General features: G+C 33.5%; 1 protein-coding gene across 1 annotated transcript; it reads right to left on the reverse strand.

The window, feature by feature from the left end:
• Positions 1-286: 286 nt before the first annotated feature.
• LOC106666995 (transmembrane 9 superfamily member 2) lies at positions 287-16,879 on the reverse strand. Its single transcript, XM_014394579.1, has 15 exons — positions 16,458-16,879; positions 12,835-12,902; positions 12,677-12,770; positions 12,442-12,577; positions 12,244-12,365; positions 9,567-9,690; positions 9,359-9,495; positions 7,000-7,176; positions 6,785-6,929; positions 6,287-6,464; positions 4,081-4,240; positions 3,851-4,002; positions 3,671-3,782; positions 3,422-3,593; positions 287-1,080 (listed from the first exon to the last, which is right to left on the reverse strand). Exons 1-15 carry the CDS (start codon positions 16,590-16,592, stop codon positions 1,013-1,015), a joined length of 1,980 nt encoding a protein of 659 aa, XP_014250065.1. The 5' UTR covers positions 16,593-16,879; the 3' UTR covers positions 287-1,012.
• Positions 16,880-17,946: the final 1,067 nt, after the last annotated feature.

The raw sequence follows: 17,946 nt of genomic DNA on the forward strand, positions 1-17,946 counted from the left end.
GGGTCATCGATCAGTTGAGCTGGCGTCATCACATGCAGCTTCTCAGAAACAGACCATTGACACTGCCAACATTCTTTTATTGTTTTCTTTACTGCTTGTACGGCATCAGAAAGGTGGATCATGGTGTTTCTGGAGGGTGAGATCTCAACTTTCACCAAGTCGTCTGTTGTTCATTGCCCTCCTGCATGACATGTCCAGGTACTATTGTTTCAATATCTAAATCAGTTACTGGCATTATAGCAAGTTAATGATGAATGTTATAAAGGTAATAAATCAACATTAACCATTATAATAAAAAAAGTACAGTGTACAGTTCATATATTTACATCCAAAATCAATGTGTGAAACATAAAAAATACAAATGTACATAATAAATTAAAGAAACAATTAATATCAAATAAACTATTACTTTCTTCTTTTACTAATGCAGGCTTTTGTTGAATTAATAATGAAGTATTAAAAGTGGTAAAAAAAATTTTAAATGCTGATATTTTATCATACCATTTAAAATTAAATGGCAGACAATAATTTACAAGTTGACAAGGATTATAATTTTATAAATCTCAGGCTACTTTCTCTTGTTTGTTCGTTATGTCCACACAATGGAAATGTAATGGTACCACGTTATACAATTTCATTTGACAGTGATTTTCTAAATAAAAATAATATGTATTAAAGTCCAGAAGCGATAATTGTTATTAAATTAAATATATACAATTTTCTCTTGTGATATCACGAATAAAACAGCACAAACACTAAAATTGTTTTGATTGAAAAACAATTGTGTTGGAAAAAACACAAAAAAAATCATGATATTTTAATGTTGATACATTACTTATTTATTTTAATGTGGACAACGCCCTAGAAAAATTATTATATACATTTTTGGAACTTTCTTATAAAGGGAAAAAAGAGTATCGATAAAACTAACAAGATTATCTCTTTTTGGTCACTGTACTTGAAAGTTTAGCTAAACATTTTGGATATCATGATACAACGGCGGTTTTCTCCTTCAGTCGACCTTTACAACACTATATATTTTCCTGACAAACCAGAAACAAGCGAAAAATCCAATTGTACCTGCAACAAAACACAAACATATTACTAACTTATTTCTCCAGCTAAGCTAAATTTATTTATATCTACATAATAATCTAATTAATATACTTTCTCAGTGTGCTGAACAGGACAAATTTTGGTCAGTATATAAATTACTAATTTGATGAAGTCGTGAGGAGTGGTCAAGAAAGAGGTAATTTAGAAAAACAGCTTTTGTTATTTTTTTTTGCTGACGTTTCGACCTTTATTAGGGTCATCTTCAGGGTAAAAATGCGGTGCTATTCTTGTGGTGTCATATTGGTTTTTGTGTGAGAGTGTTGTGACTTGCACTGCCGAAGTTTTTTCCCCAATTGTGTGGTCTATTTTTTATTTTATTTTTACCTCCCCTCCAATGTATTTCTCTATTTAGACCTTTCCTGAACAAAATTCATTTTCTTTGAAAAGTTTGGACAACAATGTAATTGTTATTGCTCATTTTGTAATAAAAATATTCCTGGGTCTACTTACACCTGCTGATTGCTAGCCAGCCCATAATTTTTTTTCAGTATATATATATATATANTATTTTCAGCAAGGAAAAAGACCCCAACTACATGCACCCAAATTTCTCACCCTTTTTCTATTGCCTGGTTTTTCCATTTACCCCAAAACTCTCACTTTTTAGTTTGTATTATTTTTTTAGGAAAATGGATGGAAGTTTTTTTAAATCTTTATATCTTATATTATCTATATTATTATATCTTTTTACTTGAGCAGATGATATTTTGAAAGAGTTTCAGAAGAGGAAGAACAAAACGTTTTTCTTGAACATTGACAGTTTTGCTATGGCAACGACAATAAATATTTTACCAGATGTGATAAATGCAAGTTTGTATGTGGCAACGAAAAAATGTAACTAATAACTCAATTTAAAAAACAAAAAAACTTACTGTAGTTTTCCAGAAAAATGCAGGTTTATGGTTATCAAATAAAAACGATTAATACATGATTTTAAACATTTTTGTATTAATAAAAAATACCCTCAATCACACTCAATATGCTTCTCTACATCCTCTGAATAGAATTTTGAGTCTATTATCAACAAATTCTGTAAACGCATTTTCTAACAACTTTCCATCAATACATTTTTATGTCGTAAAACGTCCAGTTGTCGGTAGGTGAGAGGACTGAAGAATAGCGAGGGCAAGGAACCTCATAACCAAGTTTCAACAGTGAGACAAAGGGCCAAGTGTTGCCATACAACAGAATCAGCCTTTTACAATAGACCAAAGATTGCTTCAATAATGCCAATTCTGGTGCAGTGCTATAATTTGGGAGCAATACATTTTGGCGTTGATTGTTTCACCAGAATTCAAGAAGCTGGAAATCAACCAAATGAAGCTCACCGAAGAATCACTATCACCTTTTTTTTTTAAAGTTTTTTTTAAGCCAATGTTCGGAAAGTCTGGTGTTATTGTAGAGAATTAACTTTTCATCGCAAGCGACAATTCTATCCAGAAAAGGTTTGACAAAGAAATGTGCAAACTTCATAACGATCGGTTTTTTAGTGTTTGTTTAATCCAAACCAAAATTTTGAACACCTTCATCACCTTTCCAATTTCCTTAAGGTGGTCAACAATGGTCGATTTGCTAACTGAAAGATTCTCTGCGAGTTCTGAAACAGTTGTTCTGGGATTTTCTTTGGCCAAAGCCAACAGAACATCATGATACAGGGAAGAAATCCTTCCATGAACTGCTTTTCGTTCAAGGCTTAAGTCGCCCCTCGAAATTTTTTAAACCATCTCTGAACAGAGCTCTCACTCACACTGCCTTCGAACCAGACATCCTTAATGTTTCTAGCCGTTTGGGCACCGTTCCAACCGGGTTTAACTCATTAAAAAAAAATGATGTGAAAATCACTTCTTGACACTGAATTATTCCCAAGTAGCGAAATGCTACTAAGGTAAAACAAACATTTCTGTTTTGAAAAGGATAATAAAGTGTTGTTATTCATAAAAAAAAAAAAATTAAAAAAAATAATAAAAATAATAATAATTTTTTTTTTTAAATCCATCAAACGTAGGCAGTTTATTATATAGAGGGGTAATTGAAAGAAAACATAAAAACCTGCATTACTTTCCGGACAACCCTATAAATTCATCTCTTGCCTCATAAAGTATCAAAAAGATCGCCAGGCCAATTGATTTAATTTGATAATAATTAATTTGACTTCAATGTAGTCATAATTGAAATAATGTCATATATTCCTATTGCCTCTTTTAAAAATTTAATTTTGATTTTAATAGTTTTTTAAAATTTATTTTCATTTAGTTATTTAATTGTAAAAAAAAGTAATACATATTTAAAAAAAAATCAAACTTACCCGTTAAAAGGAAGAATAAAAATACCATAAGGAGAGTGTAACCAAAATATAAGAACGTTGATGCGTTATCTTCGATATTTAATTTTGTGACAAAATAATGGATGCAATATACAAACAAGTACATAGCAGTGAAACCACTTGTCAGGAAACTTCTCCACCACCAATGATAATCCTGTAAAATTGATAATATAAGCCAATATATATAACACAGCGTAAATTTACATTTTTGTTTATACAAAATGCACTTACTTCAGCGCACAAATGGAAATAACACAAGAGAATAGTGGTCTCGGAACAGGTAATGACCAAAATCAAAAATACCAAAAACAAAAAGCCAAACATGTAGTACATCTGGTTGGACCTGAAACGACAATTTATACATAAAATCGAAACAAGATTTATACAATGTTTTATCGAAAAATGACAAACCAAAGAGAATTGAGGATAAAAAATAACTGGATGAATATGCAACCGAATGGCAATACGCCACCCATAACTATGCCTGGCAAGGGTTGTGTGTACAGACTCTGATCTGGAATTTGTCTCGGTATTTGATTAGTTCGCACAGGATGTTCAATCGGCTGAAAAAATAAATATACAGTAAATTATTGAGTCATTAACACAGGGGGGGGGAAATAATAATTGGATAATCGTCTTACCCTCTTTCTGAATCCAAACACAGAGCCAATAAAGGTTAATGGCACAGACACCAAAAACCAGAGAGAAAGAAGTGCGACGAGGGTTGAAAATGGGACGGCAGCTGAGCTTTCTTTCGCCCATAGTACAAGGTTCATCACAAAAAATAAACAAAACACAACCCTGAAATAACAAATTAGAAAATAACTTATTTTTACACTTAGTACATTCTTATTTAAACCACATTTGCAATAAATTGAGCTGCAATAAATGCATAATGCAGACATTTTGGTTTGTGAATTTTATTTATTTTTACTTTATATTAGATCTAAGATGTATAAATAAGAAACAAATGAAAACATTTTTTTTTTAAGTTTTGTGGGGTTGAATAGGGACAAGAACCATAGGAGGCTGCGGCAGGTGGCACTCTCCGACTCACAGTACACAACTATCAGGTATCGAGGTGTAAAGATCTTACATGCATCCCATAGATGTCACCTTTGTAAATACGAGGAGTGAAGTCGTGTAAACGCCTCAACTAATTTCTTCACACTTGTTTCTATTCGTTTGAAAAGGAGCGCCATAGCGATAAATTTTGCAGCAAGTGTCTTAAGCCAGGAACACACCTGATGCTATGACATGCGACGCTACCCGATGCGACCCGACGCCTTGCCACGTTTTGGTGGGGTGTGCACATCTATCCGGTGCAAGCACACGCCGCATACATTCCACAGCGTTTATCGCAATTATCACAATCACAATCTTAACACATCTTTTGTTCTTAATGCACTATTTTGAGCAAAACCTTGTAATAAATTCACTAATTTCATGGTCCGCTTGACCAATTAATATATTACAATTAATTAAGGTTTTTAGTTGAGATAAAAAGTTTAATTCACTAAAGCTCTCCGTGGCCATTTCATTTGTCGCCAAGAATCCAATCCGATATATATAAGAAACATCCGAAATATAAGAAAACATCGTTTCATGTAAACATTCTGTTAACAAACGCCATTGAAAAATGGCAAAAAGGAGGGAAAACTCAAAAAGGTGGGGGTGAGATGGGAAGTTCGTGTCAAAGTGGATCAAGGTCACGATTGCTCAGGTGGTAGAGCAGCGGCGTATCTAGCCGAAGATCGTGGGTTTGAATCCTGCTCGTGCCATTGACTTTTTATCTCAACTAAAAACCTTAATTACTTGTAATAAATTGTTTGTTAAACTTAATTGTTTTAAATAAAGTTACTTCTAACCATCATAATTAAACAATGTTTATAAAAACTTATGTATTTTTAATCTCGTTTAATGGTTTAGATGAAAATAACATGTAATTAATACAATGACAAAATTACATGTACTTAGTATTCTGGTGTTTTGATCAATTTTCTACCAAACCATTAAAATTAATTTTTAAAAATAAAAACTCATGAATTTTTGATCTAGGTTAATTTGGTCTATATTAAAATAAGAATATGTGGTGTTTAAAATAAGAATGTTGTAATTATTATAACTACAAAATTACGTATACATAGTTTGAAATAAATTACAAAAAAATAGTGTCCTGTTCTGATGCTACCCGACGAAAATGGTGTAATTTTACGAGCAAAACTATGAAATAAATTGTTAATTAAATTTTATGAGCAAAACCATGTAATAAATTGTTCCAATTTTAGCATATGTACTGCTGAAGCGAGTACAATAAATTGTTAGTTAAATTCATTATATCAAAAAATCGTATTCCGGTGTTTTGATTAATTTTCTACCAAACCATTAAAATTAATTTTTTAAATAAAAACTAATTAATTTTTAATCACAGTTAATTTGGTTTATATTAAAATAAGTATGTTGTAATTAATATAACGACAATAATACATGTAGTTTGAATAAAAATATGAGTGTCCGGTTCTTTTGTCTTCGACTGTACTCGACGCGACCCGACGAAAATCTGGACAGTGGGGATCGCAGAGCGTCGGGTAGGTTAGCATGGCATATCATCGGGTAGATGTGATCCCGGCTTTAGGCATTTTGCCATCTTCGGTACTGAGCTATTGAGGTACTGAGCTAACTGATGGTGGCAAAATGTCTAAACTCGTCTTACATACTGCCACAGTGAGGTGCAGATAAAAATGATTGGTAACGATCAAATTGTAAATATTAATGATTGTAAACACTAATTATGACATTGTCATCATAGAATCATTACCAGTTGATGGATGATTTTTAGATAATTACCCTGGGCACAGCATCGATGTGAGCAATACGTTCGATTTCCATTTTTCTCCACCAAAGCTTTTGTATATTCTTGCAGATGTGTAGCCAGCAATTGTACCCAAACAGACATATACGATCATAGCACATGTCATAAGGGCTCCTCGGTTGGCCGGAGATAGAAATCCGAGACAGGCAAAAGCTGTTAGAAAAATATCAGTTAATAAAGAATCAATTATTCTATTATTTAATATAGAAAGAACAAGAAAAGCACCTGTGAAAATAAAACAAATTTTCAAAACTTGCATTAATTTTGCACCAATCCAACATTTCTTATAATCAGGGGTCTTAAAAAATTTAGTTAATTACTAACTGATATAATGGTTCAACTATGTATACATTCTTTTACCACATTATACTTTTTATGATAAAAAATAATATTTCAATAATGTTTAAATTTAATTAAATATATTTCATTTTTTAAGCGTGTGAAATTAAAAGTTCAACCTAAAATTGACATACCCAATGTTACAAGTGTCATGAAAAAGATTTGAAGCCCAGAGCCGAGAAATACCGAAAGTAACATTCCTTTTCGTGGAGGGCGAAATACATCGCCATGGACGAGTTTCCAACCGAATTCTTCCTGGACATCTTCTCCAGAATCGATCTGAGAAACGAATCAATTTGAATAAATACACCGAACCAATCTCTTAAAGTTACAATGGAAATCAACGAACCTGATTGTATCGAGCGATGTCTTTATGAAGCGTCCTTAACAGAATCATGGCCACCATTCCAGAAAGGAAAAGGACGATGACGAGGGAATTCAATATTGAGAACCAATGAATATTAGTATGTTGCATCGATTCTAGTATGTAGTCCCACCTCGACGACCATTTCACAGTGTCGTTCCTCTAAAAATATAAACAAAAACAACTTGAGCATTTCCTTTTCAAATTGGCATAAAGAAAAATAGACTGTTTTTTTTTTTCCATTTAAATAAAACCATTTGAAAATTTTTATTAAAGTGAAAAATTTAAACGATTTTCTGACTACAAAATTATGATATTTATACTGTTTTAACATATTGAACAAATTCACAAACAAGTTTAAATATAATTGTAAAAAAATATTGAAACAAGTATTATGTAGTGTCTACTGCTTCATAGATTTTTTTTTTTTAAATATCTTTTTCGATTCGATTTGATTTTTTCGATTTTCATTCAATTTTTTTTTTAATACCATATTTGGGTTTTGTAAACATCATATAATATATATATATGAACATGGAAACTAATAGGCATCACTGTAAGTAAGGTCCCAGGTTCGAATCCAGCGGCCCTGCATTCGAACCCAACATATTCAATGTTTTTTTTAATTACAATTAATTAAGGTTTTTAGTTGATATAAAAAATTCAGTGTCACAAGCGGGATTCGAACCCACGATCTTCGGCTAGATACACTGCTGCTCGACCACTTGAGCTATCGTGACCTCGATCCACTCGGACACTAACTTCCCACCTCAACCCCACCTTTGAATTTTCCCTCCTTTTTGCCATTTTTAAAAAAACATTTTAAACTAAAAACCTTAATTAATTGGTCAAGCGGACCACGGAATTAGTGAATTTAAAGTTTTTTAATTTTTTTGTTTAACACTGGCAGCCCGAGGGTTATTATAACCTCTGCTGTTCCAAACCCTCGTAAAAAAAAAAAAAAAAAATTGCCATCTAGAAGTGTAATAACATTATTGTACTCAATCTGGTGAATTTTCAGGAATTTCAAATTTTGTGGATTGAGGATAACCAGGGCCTGGATTTATATGCATTAAAAATCATCAAATATGCCACAAGATTTGCACTAAAAATATTAAAATACACAGGATGATTGTCAGGGACATCGCCCGACTAATAATTAACTAACGTTTTTCTAATCTAGACTTTTTTGTCTAGTACATAATCATTTTGAAAAGAAATAGAACAGAAAATTTCCAATAATATTTAAAATACACTGATAGAAAAAATAAAGAAACCACCCTTAAATTTTACTCTATTTAAGTTTATTCATACCAAATGTAGGTTTGGTTGTTAAAATAGGACATTTAAAAATTAAATGTTTATTACCTAATTCTAAAAAAAAATTATTGAGAAAGAACAGAAAAAAAAAATTGTCCCCTTTAATACCGAATATTTACACCTCCGACAGGAATCACATTTATTAAATACGTTTTGCATTCCTTGGAAAAGATTTCTGAGAGTTATTCCCCATTCATCAAGAATAGACATTTTCAACTCGTCTAGGGTGTTAGACCTGGGTGCTCTTTGCTTCGTCCTTAACATGTTCGACTGGGTTCAAATTTGAACTTCGAGCCGGCCTAATTATCCTAATTACCTGTAGCTAATGAAGAAAGATAATGGATTAAATTTTAAAATAAATTGAGTTGTGTATTAAATTTGTCCAACAGTGTATTAAACAAAATAAATAATAGTTGTTGAACAACAGGTCACTAAGAAACGCACATAAATAATAAGCTTAATTAAGCTCATGATCTGAATTAAAATTGACAGTGACATACACGTCAAAGTTAGTTTATGTAAAACTTCAGCAATTATCTTTCATATATATAGATATTCTTCAAATATGAAAAAATATACAGAATAAAATTTGAACCCCTGCACCACGAAAGTTTGATTCAGATATATAACTGTTCATAATGGTTGAAAGGGTTAAAAAAAAGAATATGCAACTGCATACAAATCTAGGCACTAGTGATACGATTTACATCAACCAATTTAAACATCAGATAGCAATGTTTTTTGTAAATTATATAATTCATTTTATCTATTTCTCAAATTATTTATCATTGTCCTATTTACTAACAATCAATATATTTTTATGTACAACTTGGATTAGTTTTTATAGCAATTAACCGAGAAAAAAGATTCGGAATTGATAAATTGAGCACAATAATGATTACACACAACTTTGTTGGTGGAATTTTCTGACCTTTCATAACCTCTAGTTTTAATAATACACAATGGCATACACATATTTAATTTTTTTTTTAAATCATTTAAAGACAATTTATAATGTATCTACCACAAAAGTCACGCTGTACGTGTATTTAATTTGAAACGTTTTCCCTCTGGGTATGTTTGCTGGTATCCCTAGCGGTTCTTTCGAGAAGCAATCATTATTATTGTCATATTTGACACTCCTAGGAGTTGCTTTGACAGCTGTAAAAAAAAAAAAAAAGTAAAATTAATCAAATATTTACATAGAATAAAATAATTTAAAAAAACCTTACCGACAATCCGTCCACTGTCTTTGCCATAATTGTTCCCCCAATCTTCAGATTCTCCACTGTGGTACGTTATTTGTATATCCACATGATTAAATATATAATAAGTGTGCAGTTTATTGTACATCGTCTAAAATGAAAAATTTGAGTAATACATCAACAATATCGATAAAAATAACAACTAATTACTAATATTTATTGTAAATAATTTTCAACTCATTTCTTGTTACTATTGTTAATACAGCCCAGTTTCACATCAAGTAAAAAAAATTAATAATTGTAATGAAACCAATTTTTAAAAAAAATTCTGCGATGGGGGGGTTCTTGAAACGGAGGTGCCCACCAGAAAGCAACAACAATGTAAAATCGAAAACATCTGGGCGGTATAAGAAGCAGAGGATAAGACAACAGAGTGAGCAGTCAAGCCCTGCTGGGGTGATCGAGAGGAGAGGGGCCGGTCAGTGAGGACAGGCAAGGAGTGGCAAAACAGGCCCTGAGATGGATGCAAGCTGGCGAGAGGAAAAAAATTGTTTTCTAGATTTTTTGAACAGTTTTCCATCAGATCGTGGGAATTCAAAAGACCTTGAGGGAGTCCGAGAAAAACAAAGGAAACTGGAGCGATCGATATTGGAAATATATGAACCAAGCTTCATTGTTGCTGGCAACTGTTACACTGGGACTGTTCACCTACCCGGTTTTTTGGACCTCCCATCCCGAAAACTTAATATTTTCAATGTTAGGGGTTGGAAAAATTCCATTTTTTTTTTTATCTTTAATGTGTCTAGGACTGTTGCCTGGATTGGGAGGGCACGAACACAGCGGCAGGCTGTTGGAGGCTGACAGGGGTGGCAAGTGTGAGCAGGCAAGCTGAAAGAAAGCAAGGACAAAAAGAGGTAAAGAAAACGATAAAAATCAAAAAGCGAAGGGTCCTATTATTTCTCCAACGTTGAAAGCTGCCTTCTCCAGGATCAGTGAGGCCCATCCAAGCAGGACTGATGTTGAGACGAGGCACTCTGGTGAGGTTCAACTTGGTGAAAGAATTCGTTTTTTTGACATTTGAATTTTTTTTAATAGAAAGGGTTCCTTTTTTTATTTATTTTTTTAAATAAATAAATTATTTAATTTTTTTTTTGTGGAGGATATTCCCCTGAAAGTTGTATTTTTAGTTTGTTTGCAAGGCCTTTGCATTATGGTTATTGTGTAAATTAAATAGCAATTAAAAGTTTTTCTGTTTTGTTTAAATTCATGCTGTATCGTTTTTATTTATTTTGTGATTCCGACTCCTGACATGTATGTATGGTGATTTTGATTCATACAACAAGGTGACAGTCGGGTATAAAAAGGACTCATACCTTAGAGGAACCACCTTCAATTTTGGTCTAGGAGGAGGTTCATGGTTCGAGCCACAGAGGAATTTTTTTTATTAATTAGTATTTATTATTTTATTTTTATCATTGATTCTCATTTTATTGGGTTTTGATTTTTGTTTCAAAGGGATTCACTATTTTCCCCGGATCAAATAGTGTGGCACCCAAATATATTACTAGTTTCATAGGCATCCCTCTTTTCCGCTAACAAGCAAAAGTTATTCCAAGTTAATTCATAACAAGTAGTTGAGATAAAAAAGTCAATGGCACGAGCGGGATTCGAACCCGTGATCTTCGGCTAGATACGCCGCTGCTCTACTACTTTTTTATCTCAACTAAAAACCTTAATTAAATGTAATATATTAATTGGTCAAGCGGATCACAAAATTAGTGAATTTAATGATTTAAAATGAAGTACACTTCACTAAAGCTCTCCATGGCCATTTCATTTGTCGCCGAGAATCCAATCCGATTACACGACATTTGAAAAATGGCAAAAAGGAGGGAAAACTCAAAAGGTGGGGTTGAGATGGGAAGTTAGTGTCCGAGTGGATTGAGGGCACGATAGCTCAAGTGGTAGAGCAGCGGCGTATCAAGCCGAAGATCGTGGGTTCGAATCCCGCTCGTGCCATTGACTTTTTTATCTCAACTAAAAACCTTAATTAATTGTAATATATTAATTGGTCAAGCAGACCACGAAATTAGTTAATTTAATTCATAACACAGCTTATACATTACACACTGTCTTAGTACAATTTCCCAAGCTTTTATCCTTTTATATTTATTTATTAATTCAAAGACCAGTACAAACTTTTCAATTACCATATAGTAACATTAGCTAAAAATGAATAGATCACTGCAATTACAAGAGAAGGCTGATCTTTACTAGATCTGTCTATTTTTAACCTTTGTCCTGAAATTCTGGGGGATTTTAATTATCTTTATTTCATTATTGTTTTTAAGGTGGTGGTGTATTATTAACAATTAAAATTTCTTTATGCTCTTGGGGACCGAAGACATGGTAGCACAAGGAGACAGTGACATTAGTACTGATACGAAGACTTAGGGTTTGAGTCCCGCCTGTGATACATTTTTCCATCTAAATTTTTATTTGTTTAAAATACGCCAGTTATTTAAAATTGAACAAAAATCTTGGGGACACAGTAGCTGAGTGGTCAGAGAGATAGACTCACGTTAGATTCCCATGGTCCTTTTTTTTCATGCAATCCTTTCTCCAAAAAAGAATACGCATCATATATGATAATCATGTTCCTTGGCTAATATGCAAAGTTCGTAAGGTAAAAAAAAAAACTTACACTCAGGTTACAAATATCTTCTGGTTTTTTCTGCTCGCCAATATAACATCCCATTGGGAAACCAGGGACGCAACATTGCCTTCCATCGTCTAGCATATAACACCACGTTACAGGCATGTTATCTGAAAATAGTCAAGTTTTTAATAACATTTACATGAAAAAAGTTATTAATTATTGAATGATGATCAATGGACCTACCGACAATCCAATGATGTTGATAATTAAGGCTCATGCCTTTTTGTAGAAGAGACAATTTTTTGATGTCCTCAGGTTTATCAGTGTTGTATTCCTTGGTACAGACAGGGACACAACTCGCATTCTTGAGAAAACTCATCTAAAAAATTATAAATGAAATTTAAACAAATATTCAACATTGCATTATTATTATTATTATTATTATTATTATTATTATTATTATTATTGATAAATATACCTTATATGGAGAAGGTCGAATCCTCTCCCCGAAGACGACCTGTCCAAGATTTTCTGTGGGAGATTTTGTTTCATCGGAAAGACAAAAATCAAAACTGAAAAAAATTTAGTCGTTAAAAACAAAGACAAAATGAGTTTATCTGTGGTGTTTTAACTCACTGATGATATTCATATGGAATAATTGACTCGTCTGTGTTAAGCCTGTTTACAAAAAGGTCAACTTCAGTCTGAAAAAAAAATTAACCATGATAATATTTTAATGCGAAAAAATAATCGTATACATATTTTAATGTCAATTCTTTAAGCAATTTTGAGTGCTCAATATTTAAATTTGTTCAACTGCTGATAAACTCATTAATAAATTTCTGCAGAAATGATAAAATTGAGTTCTATTTATCACTATGCAGGTTATAGAATATAGTTTTATTCAATTAAGTTTTCCTTTTCTACGCAAAAATTGCTACGGGTTGAGTTTTAATTTGAGGTAAATATTTCTGTAATACACTTGTTATCTTCAGTAAACAGAAGATAAAGATTAGTTTCCAGATGAAGCGTTCTGAACTGAACTGGATATAAACAATATTCATTGACATGAGAAATTCTGACTCAGGAGATTGCAAATAATTAAGAAATCTATGATAAAGAATTTTATATATATTTGGTGTAAAACTCAATCAGAAAAACCTATTCAATTACAGTACAGACTAAAAAAATCCAAATAAATACTCATTACAGGATGAAATTGTGTAAAACAGACTATTTTCCGGTATACCTTTTACTCCATTTTAATTTTTATAACATAAAAAAAGTTCTAAGTCAAAATTTTAAACAATATGGGGATGCCCAAAGTGAGACATGAGGAACCAACCCCATCATATTAAAATTTTGTACCGATCATTTTTGTCTTCAAATCCTCACTGGCTTAATCTGTCAGACTCTTTTCGTTATTTAGCCATCTCCAGTGTTTTCACAGAATCACGCTGAAAATGGCAAAATGCTGAAACAGATCAACCCTGTATGGAATAGAAGATCAAATGATTGATAAGACCAGATTAGAGGCTCATCTCCTCACAGACAAGGCATCAAACCACTTGAGAATTATTCTTTCATAATATTTTCAATTAAAAAACAGGCAGGGCCAGAATTTAAACCCAGACCAAAACCAGGGATATCATTACCAGAGGAAATACAAAAGTGAGAAATCTGTGTAACTTCTAAAGGGAAAAATGAGTCTATTGTACAATGGAGCTTCTGTCTGTTTAAAAAAATAATATATGACAATATTTATGAATTGCCTTTGGTTGATTTGTGAGTCGGTGTACTCGTGCAAAACAGCGTTGGGTCTGCCTTGTGTGTTGAACTACGCAAATGCATTTTGGCATTGCCCCATCTTCAGTGAAAAAGTTTGAGTATTTCAGCAAACCCATGAGAAAAGAGGGGCCCAATAGGTGACCCAATGCTGGTTCAGCATGTATTGCAACATAGATTATCCCAAATAAGCATTGAATTTAAAATTATTGTACAGAGTAACAAAGTAAGAAAAAAAATCGTTACCAGAGAAAAGTATAAAATGGAGAAATCTTTACAACTAAAGGAAAAATGAGTTTATTGTATAATGGAGCTTTCTGTTTGTTAAAAAAATAAAAATAAAATAAATAAATAAAAAATATATGACGATAAGTACGAATTTCCAACTGGAAGTCAGATTTATTTGAAAATACACTGATGGGCAAATTTAATGCACCATTCAATTTATTTAGTTTAAAATTAAATCCATTATCTTTCCTCATTACTTGCAGGCAATTAGGAGCTATCATAGTCAAAATAAACAGTAAATAATGCTATTTTTACTTTATTTTTTTTTTAGTTTTGTACAGATTAATCCCATTTGCACAAAAAGTAGCATTACGCCCTTCCATTCTGCTATGCCTAAAGATCACTTTCAGTTAATTTTTTTCCTTTGTTGATTTCATTTGATCATAGTCAAATTCTTAACCTTTTTCAACAGCTCCAGTCAGGCATTTCAGGAGTATGTCAGAGTCATAATATTATTAGAGGAAGGATTCGGCCAGTGCGAACTCACCAGGAGGACTGAGTGAAAATCACTCTACCATAGCGAAAAGCTTCACACTAGAAGGTCAAGACAGGGTCGACCTAGGCCTACGACAGTAGAGTCTTCCATCATATGGGTTTACGAAAGCGCAGCATCAAGGAAATGAGATAGGGAATCTGATAAAATAAGTTCAAAATGGTTCAATTTTCTCCAGGACTATAAGATGAAGGCCAAGGAAAATAACCTTAAGACCCAGCACCCAGCACCTCTTTTTACACAGCTAAGATACTGAGCAGGCTTCAATTTGCACGGGAACATGTGGATTGGGCACTGGAAGATAAGGGACAAGTTCTCTTTATAGATGAGGTGAGATTTGGCCTCAAATCTTCAGATGGGCCTAATTTCATATGGAGACGCTTAGGAGAAAAGTATGCCCATTCTGATGGTTCCTCAAGTGGCAATCCACAGGTCATTGATGCTCTGGGGTGGCATTTCCTTCAACGCCTGCACTGAATTGGTGGTTGTGCGACCAAGATCTCCAACTTCACAAAGGTACTTACGACACAAATCAAAGAATATGTATGTAAGTTTGGCCCCCACTTTGGTGAGATTCTTGCTAATGCAAGATAATGCCAGGTCCCATAAGCATCTATTATGGATGACTACCTGAATGAGGTAGGAATGGAGTGATTTGAGTGGCCAGCTCGAAGTTCAGATTTGAACCCAATTGAACACATTTAGGACTTAAACGACGAGTATGACGACAAAACCCAGATCCTAACACAGTAGAAGAGTTGTTACCAGAGGCGGAAATACTCGGTATTAAAGGGGACAAAAAAATTTTTTTCTTTACTCATAGTTTAAACATTTCTTTTTTAATTTCTCATGTTTATAGTCTAATCTATTTTTGATATGCAAAATATAAATAAACTTAAATACATGTAATTTAAGTATAATGCATTATTTTAGCCCATCAGTGTATTAATTATTACGAGATGTTGATGTGAAATGTTGGTTTGTGAGTTGGTGAACTCATGCTGAACCGGCACTGGTCACGTACTGGTTTCATCTCTGGCTAGTTGAACTACTCAACGAGGAAGTCCTCACTGAAGATGGAGCAATGCCAGAACGTTTGAACACTTCAACGCACCCACAAATAAAGACCCAATGCTCGTTTAGCATATATTGCAACATAAATTATCCCCGATAAGTGTCATATTTGACAACCAATTTACAGTAGCTAACTTGGACAGAGAATCCATTAGAAGAGATTGGATACAATATATAAACGTTCAAAAGAGGACTAGTTAAGGAATAACTAGAACTTCAAAAGTAAAAGACATGAATATGTTAGAAATGAGAAAAGCTTGATACAGGAAACTCTCAATATTTATCTACTGATAAGAAGTTTTGTCAAAATAAATTTTCCGTCGTGATTGCTAAGAAAACAATCTTTATGTTAAATGATATAAGGATTTTTGTGACGTTTTAATTTTTAGAATAATTCATGCAGGTCTAACATAGTGAATGGGACTGAATAGTAAACGAAGATTTGATTGGTCCGGTTGCCTGGGTGGCATGTTGACAGCCACATCGGTTGCCAACTGGGCAAAGCTTATCTCGCCACGTAGATAAAAGCTAGTTGGCCGCCGGCGATTGTCTTTCGACGGAAAAAGCTCTCAGGTCTCGCCTGTCGAAATAAAACTTTAAAAAATTTAAAAAAACTGACCTTGCATGAGGGCAAGAAGCCTTGTTTACAGTAGTTGACAGGCGCGAGGCCGGGGAGGTAAAAGCCGTGGGATCGCCTCAAACCGGCCAAGCAGAGGAAGCAAAGCAAGAAGGCGGACACACCACTCGGAGTCATCTTTCGACGAGGTGTCCCGCTGACATACGACAACCGATTTCGCCCACCGACGAGACACGACGCACGACAAAAATGGCTGGCGGGGATTCGACCAATCGGGCCGCGTTTCCACTTTTTCCACGATTCCACAAATCCGGCCTACGGAGAAAATGGCATAGTTTCACTTTTTCCGATGGAGAGACAAAGGCGGCCGGGACGAAGGGGCGAAGGAGAGACGTCTCGAGGTATGCACGGTGACGGAACAGCGAGTGAGTGGGGTCGGTCGCTCTCGCACAGCTGAACATCAACGCGTCCTTGATTTCAGCCGCGCTGAAACGGCGTCCGGGACGGAAGGGACTCTCGCCGGGCCTCGCATCCATGGAAATTAGACTTCCATACTTTTCCCAACCGGGGAAAAAAAGTTCCTACCCAGAAACAGAATCAATGGTTAAGAGGTGTTTTCATTATGAAAAAGGCGGGAAGAAGTGAAAATTTGAAATTCAAACTCCCAAAACAAACTGCTGTGGCTCAAAAATGTATTGGCACACCAACGGTTTCCACAAATCTCAATAGGCCTAAGATATTTTCCATAAATACAATTTATTTAAAAATTGGCCCCTTATAATTAGATTTTAGAAGCAATGAATATTTGGAATTTAAAAAGTGATTTTAAATAAATCTTAACAGTAAATTTTGAAAGTCCAAAAAAGTATTGGCCCACCAACTTTTTCCGCAAATCTCAATAGGTCTAAGATATTTTCCGTAAATACAATTTATTTTAAAATTGGCCCCTTCTAATTAGATTTTAGAATCAATGAATATTTGGAATTCAAAAAGTGATTTTAAATAAACCTTAGCACAGTAAATTTTGAAAGTCCAAAAAGTATTGTCACACCAAATTCTTCCGAAATCTCAAGGCCTAAGATAGTTTCCATAAATAATATTTATTTTAAAATTGGCCCCTTATAATTAGATTTTAGAAGCAATGAATATTTGGAATTCAAAAAGGTTTTTAAATAAAACTTAGCACAGTAAATTTTGAAAGTCCAAAAAAGTCTTGGCCCACCAACTTTTTCCGCAAATCTCAATAGGCCTAAGATATTTTCCATAAATAATATTTATTTTAAAATTGGCCCGTTATAATTAGATTTTAGATGCAATGAAGATTTTGAATTCAAAACGTGATTTTTAAATGAAACAACACAGTAAATTTTGAAAATCCAAAAAAACTATTGGCACAGTTGAAATGTTTCCTATTAACTGCAGTAAAAACAAATAAATCCATGTTCTTTCAATAGATAAAAAATCAGTATTGACAATAATACAATAACAACAATAAAACTCAGTCTTTGCTCTATCTTTGCCGAAGCAAGGG

Source organism: Cimex lectularius, unplaced genomic scaffold (genome assembly GCF_000648675.2).
Source record: "Cimex lectularius strain Harlan isolate CLEC.00 unplaced genomic scaffold, Clec_2.1 scaffold142, whole genome shotgun sequence".
Classification (NCBI taxonomy): Eukaryota; Metazoa; Arthropoda; class Insecta; order Hemiptera; family Cimicidae; genus Cimex; species Cimex lectularius.